Source organism: Sinocyclocheilus grahami, unplaced genomic scaffold (genome assembly GCF_001515645.1).
Source record: "Sinocyclocheilus grahami isolate Dianchi unplaced genomic scaffold, SAMN03320097.WGS_v1.1 scaffold804.1, whole genome shotgun sequence".
NCBI classification, from domain to species: domain Eukaryota; kingdom Metazoa; phylum Chordata; class Actinopteri; order Cypriniformes; family Cyprinidae; genus Sinocyclocheilus; species Sinocyclocheilus grahami.
The window spans coordinates 456,888-462,673 of record NW_015505983.1 but is presented as its reverse complement, the minus strand read 5'-3'; the positions used below and the strand labels follow the sequence as shown (position 1 = coordinate 462,673).

The 5,786-nt window shown below is 34.8% G+C and overlaps 1 protein-coding gene across 1 annotated transcript in view; it reads right to left on the bottom strand.

Moving 5' to 3' along the window:
- Positions 1-914: 914 nt before the first annotated feature.
- The window catches only part of zfyve9b (zinc finger, FYVE domain containing 9b), a 20,727-nt gene continuing 15,855 nt past the window's right edge, over positions 915-5,786 (bottom strand). The window contains exons 12-16 of the mRNA XM_016246627.1: positions 4,467-4,547; positions 3,519-3,681; positions 3,334-3,439; positions 2,748-2,924; positions 915-1,577 (exon numbers count right to left, since the gene is read on the bottom strand). Of these exons, the coding sequence (XP_016102113.1) occupies positions 1,416-1,577; positions 2,748-2,924; positions 3,334-3,439; positions 3,519-3,681; positions 4,467-4,547 (689 nt within the window). The 3' untranslated portion in view covers positions 915-1,415. The remainder of the gene's footprint in view (positions 1,578-2,747; positions 2,925-3,333; positions 3,440-3,518; positions 3,682-4,466; positions 4,548-5,786) is intronic.

Genomic DNA, 5,786 nt, shown 5'->3' with positions numbered 1-5,786 from the left:
CTCATGTTCTCACGCAGTGAAAAATACATGGCAGAGCAAAGAGGAAACTGACAACAGACAAAACAGAGCAGGTTACTTTTACTATGAAACAAAGTCTCAGCTTTCTAAATTTGTCATTTTTTAAAGAAATTCAAACAATAAATACTGTTTTGTGGCTCTTTAATGTGTCGTGACAGATCGCTGTAGACCCTCAGTTCAAGTGGCACGTGAACCGATCGTCTCATCCTCTTTACTAGTTATAGCGTGAAATGAACATCAGAAGGTATCTTGTTTTAACTGTAGAAAGACATCAATACACCATGGTGGTGTATCGGACTTTAACTTAAAAAACGGTGAATTGACGTCTTTCCGTGGTTGAAACAAGATGCCTTCTGATGTTCATTCATGTTTATTTTGCACTATATCTAGTAAAGAGGAAGAGACGATCGTTTCACATGCTGCTTGAACTGAGGCAATACACCAATCTGTCACAACACATTAAAGAGCCACAAAACTGCATTTATTGTTTGAATTTCATACAAAATGACAACATTTGAAAGCTGAGACTTTGTTTCATACCAAAAGTAACCTGCTCTGTCTTATCTGTCGGCGCATTATCACGGTCTTCTTTGCTCTGTGATGTATTTTTCACTGCGTGAGAACATGAGATTGCCATGGCTTGTCGGACCTAGCAACAGTAAGTAAGGGGGGGCGGGTCTTTGCGAAGGGTCAATTGTGAGATATAAAGTTACAATTATGAGAAATAGCCGCAATTCCAAGAAAGCTGCAACTGCGAGATATAAACTCACAATTAAGAGAAATAGTTGCAATAGCAAGATGAGGTTAACGTTGCAATAACAAGTAATAAAAAGTGACGAATTATAAGAAGTCACAATTGTGAGAAATAGTCACAATATTGAAATATGATGCTGCAATTACAAGAAAGTTATAGTGAGACAAGAAGTGCAACTGAGAGAAACGGTCGCATTTTGTGTCCAAATTGTGAGATATAAAGTTTTACGAGAAATCAATTACTAGAAATCATTGCAATAGCGAGGTATGAGGTTGCAATTATGAGTAATAGCGTGAATTATGTTTTTATAACTCTGAGGCAGAAATGGGCTTCCACAAGTGTTCATTTTTGCTATTATTCAATAGTTCCAAGAGCTGTTACTGGTGTCGATTGATCAGCTAAAATGATACATCGGTCGGCCTCTAGTGATGACTGAGAGATATTAATAGTTTAGGTAAGTCATCTGATGTTGTAAGCCCAGACCCTTTCACAGTGAGCAGTAGGGTATTGACTAAAATACTAAAATAAGCTGCCGCATGGGGACGGCTACTACATTCCACTCTCAAATGATACTGAACTCAAAGGTTTTTTGCTCGTGAGGTTTCTGGGAGTGTTGGCACATGTGACAGTGGGTGGTCCGTCTCTACGATGTGTCCTCCAGAATATAGAAGATGAGCTCCAGCTGGCAGGCGGCGAGACCCTGGTAATGAGAGTTACTCTGCACCACGGACGTTAATGATTGGTTAAGACATTCCTGGTACGGAGCTGGAAGGCGCTGCCCGTTACTGCCTGCCAAGAACTCCATCTGAAAGATTAAAGAAATGATGATAAGAAAACTTTTGTCCTTCGGTGTCTTGACCTTTGCTCAAAACCCCAGACATTTCATCAAAATACAGCACTAATAGTAAAGCAGAAGATTGGCATCACTGGGAAGAAAGTCACGCAGATCACACTCACATGCTACACTCCTGACACAATACTGAACTACAGTGATTACAACAACTGAAAGTCTACATGTTACATCTGAGATCCAATCTGAAATGAAGAATACAGTTCTGGAATACAAAAATCTAGCAGCCTTGAAAAAGTCAATAGATGAGGTACAGAACATGTGATAAGGATTTTTGTTTTTTTGTTTTTTTTAAAAGGACACCGGTAGAAAATGTGTAAATATACTTTTAACTAAATCACATATATATATATATATATATATATATATATATATATACAGAGAGAGATGTGTAATTGAGTAAAATAAATGAATGTATATGAGTATTTTGTACCAATATATCTATCTAGCTTAAAAATATTATACACACACACACAGAGAAAGAAAGAGACACGTAATTGAGTTAAATAAGTGACTGTATACAACTATTCATAAAATTTATATTCATAAAACCAATATATTAAGTTTAAAAATATGTATAATTATTTGCGATTAATTAGATCAGCACAGCATTTTAATTGCTTGACAGCCCCAATAAAAACCTATGAAAATGTGAAAAATAAAAATATATGTGTAAAATGTTATCTGGAAAATATGAATTAAAATTGAATTTTTTTACATAAACACTTTTTTATATAAACATGACATTTAAAATGTTATATAAACATGACATTTTAAATATTGTTATATTATATTGCAATAACCTAATGTAAATGATTTTTTACACAAATGTATCAAATACATATGCATTTATTTCACTCGTTTACTCGTCACTCTCTATATATATGATGAATAATATGAGTAAAATTAATTGTACCTATCTATCTATCTATGCACAAATGAGTACTTGAGTAAAATTAATGTATATGAGTACTTTTAAAATTGTACCAATATATTTTAGTTAAAAAATTATGATTATTATTATGGTCATCATTGGTTAATTACTTCTGTGTCAAATAACTCATTACAATGGGGGAAAAATAATCTGTGGCACAACAGCTGTGGACAAAATGATCACTGTCTCACCTTCTGGCCGTCCAGGGTGACCCTCAGTGCCAGTTTGGTCATGCCATCCTCCTTCAGCAAACAGAGAGACTGACACAGTGCCAGGCAGAACGCCCGCGCAAGTCGCTCTGTCAGACGGTTATGGCTGGTGTGGTTATTAAGAGCATTTGGATGTTGATCTTTCAGCAAGTAAAACACCTGTGAAGAAATTCAAACGTGAATTAACCGGTTGTTGAAAGTGGTTTTCAAAAGCATTTTCAGTAACTGAAATTCAATCAAATTTAGATAAAACCACTAAGGTGCAACAAGCACTTAATCCATAAGCATAAATCTAAATACATATATTAAAAAAGCCCTCTATGTACTCCATTTTCCATATTTTTACCTCTATACCACTCTGATTTGACTCTAAAATAAGCAAAAATATATTAAATATTAACTGAAAAGATATATTTTTATATCTATTTTTTAATTAATTATGACATAATTTTCAGTTTGGGGCGAACTATCCCTTTAAGATTCAGGGTTTATATCTATCCCTAACTCTAAAAATGAGCAAACGTACTAAAAACACAAACACTCCACAAGTCACAGTAAACCTGCTTACCTCTGTCCAGCGTATGAGCTTCCCATTGGCTCTGTATTCTAAGCGCTGATGGGTCTTGATGTTTGTGAGAGACTCCATAGACTTGCCATCGATGGGGCTGATGATGCTGTGAGATACAGGGCAGAATAAAAGGAAACCAGCACAGCTTTAAACTAACTGTATATGTATATATATTTGTTTCTAACCCTTTATTGAAGCGCGGCTCTTCGTCCTGCCACTGAATGTGCACATATTCCTGCCTCTCTGCCGGGGGGAGTTTTCCACAGGTGACTGTGAAGTCCTTCATGTCCCGTAGAGATCGACGTAAGTCAGCCATGGTCTCCATGGTTACCTGCACCATCAAACCATCTGTAACATTGAGCAGATGCATGGAATATTAGCACATGCACATATACTGTATACAGTACACCTAAACTCCTGCACATGTTCAAGTTAGATAGGGCTCATGTTATAATTTAGGGTGCATTTCATGTGTTTTTTCATGTGTATTTTCTAACAGTGTTTTCTTAAGAAATATCATGTTTTATTCGTTAAGAGAATACATACTATAATCACACATAGGCCATATTTTGTACACCCCGTTTATCAATTTGCTTGAAATTGCCTTTAAGTCCCTTAAAGGGGTCATATGACGCGATTTCAAGTTTTCCTTTCTCTTTGGAGAGTTACAAGCTGTTCGTGAATAGATAAGATCCCTAAAGTTGCAAGTCCAAAGAGATATTCTTAATAAAAGTTAAGACTCGTCCACGCCCTCCTAAAAAGCTGCACACCTCGCTTTTTCAGAACGATGAGCTTTGTAAAAATCTACGCGTTTCAGAAAGGCGGGGCATAGAGGAGAAACAATAATGTACAGTATGTGGAAAATAATGTGTTTTTGAACCTTAAACCGCATAAACATATTTCATTACACCAAATACACAAAATAATGTTCTTTTTAGCAACATCATATGACCCCTTTAAATTACAGCTTTTGTTTGCTTTTTGAATTGAAGTCTTGAGTTCAAAATGATTAATTAAAATATTCTAAAAAGTCAAGACTATCTCATAAATGTATTTCTACAATATAAATAAATGCCTTAGGAAAATAAGAGCTGTGCTGCTTTAATGAAACACAGAAATGAACAAATCATAACCTTCCACAATGCTGGACTTGGCCAAGTACCCTGATGAAGGTTTGAGTGCTCCACTGAACACAAAAAAACACGAGCCAGTGACTGAAAGGTGAACAGAAACACAGATTTAGATTCAGTTGTTAGAGAATCCAGTCAACAAACGACCGAACGCTTGTCAAGACTGTCAGACAGCGCCCTCAAGTGAGCCTTTAAGGAAAGACAAAGTAATCAGTCCTTTGTTGATGTAGTTTAGAATTCACTATATTGTTTGTCATATTGAACAATGTAACAATATTAAATAAATGATAAATTAACCCTTGTGCATCAATTTAAAAAAGGTACACAGAGTTCCTTGGAAGACAAACATGTCTGTGTCAAAAAATAGTCATTAAAATATTATGTATTTATATTTTTTTTCTACTTTCACTGACATTTTTTTTATCCGGATCATAACTACCAAACATTTTCAGGATTTTAACCCTTTAAATGCCATTTAATACATTGCCACTGTTGTTGTTGTTTTTTTTTTAGGAAAAAACACCATAAAATGAATTAATTACCTTATACTAAATGCTAAGCAGATTTTTTTGTTAGTTTGTTTTTGGATTATTACAGTTGTGTATATGTCAATGATTAGCAACAACATTCATTTTGAATTTTACTTTTCTCTATAGGGCAAACCTGAGACAATGTCATCATCAGGTGGAAAATTACGGATTGCCGAGAGAGCTCAACATGCTGCAACTTCAGAAAACACATGCAAATAGAAAAAAGCACCAGCAAATAAAGAAAACATCTTCATCAGTTTGACAGCACATGTGTTGCAAATGCTCACAACACAAACAAATAAAGAAACGCGCTGCAAAAACAGAAACCATTATATGGTCGCCTCTGGCTTGCTTAGTTGGGGACACTTCATTTCCAGCGATATCGTTGACATGATTGCAAAGATATTATTTAAACTGAACTGAGCTGGATGTTGACATCACTGAATTCAATGATGAACTGTCTTTAACTGAAAAATGAGTGTTTACTATTGTCATTTTGCATTATTGACACTATTTTCCTAATTAATGCTGTTCAGTTGCTTTGACACAATCTGTATTGTTAAAAGCGCTATATAAATAAAGGTGACTTGACTTGACTTGACTATATAGTAACCATTTTTATTTTTTATTTATTTTTTATATAATAAATTTATTCATTCATTCATTCATTTTAATACCATAGGCTATGGTTAATTTTTGTAAGGGAAGTTGTAAAATAAGTTGGCCAGCTTACATAACCTTTCACAGTTACAGTAATTGTGTACTTCATCAGATTATTTAGGCTAAAAATACC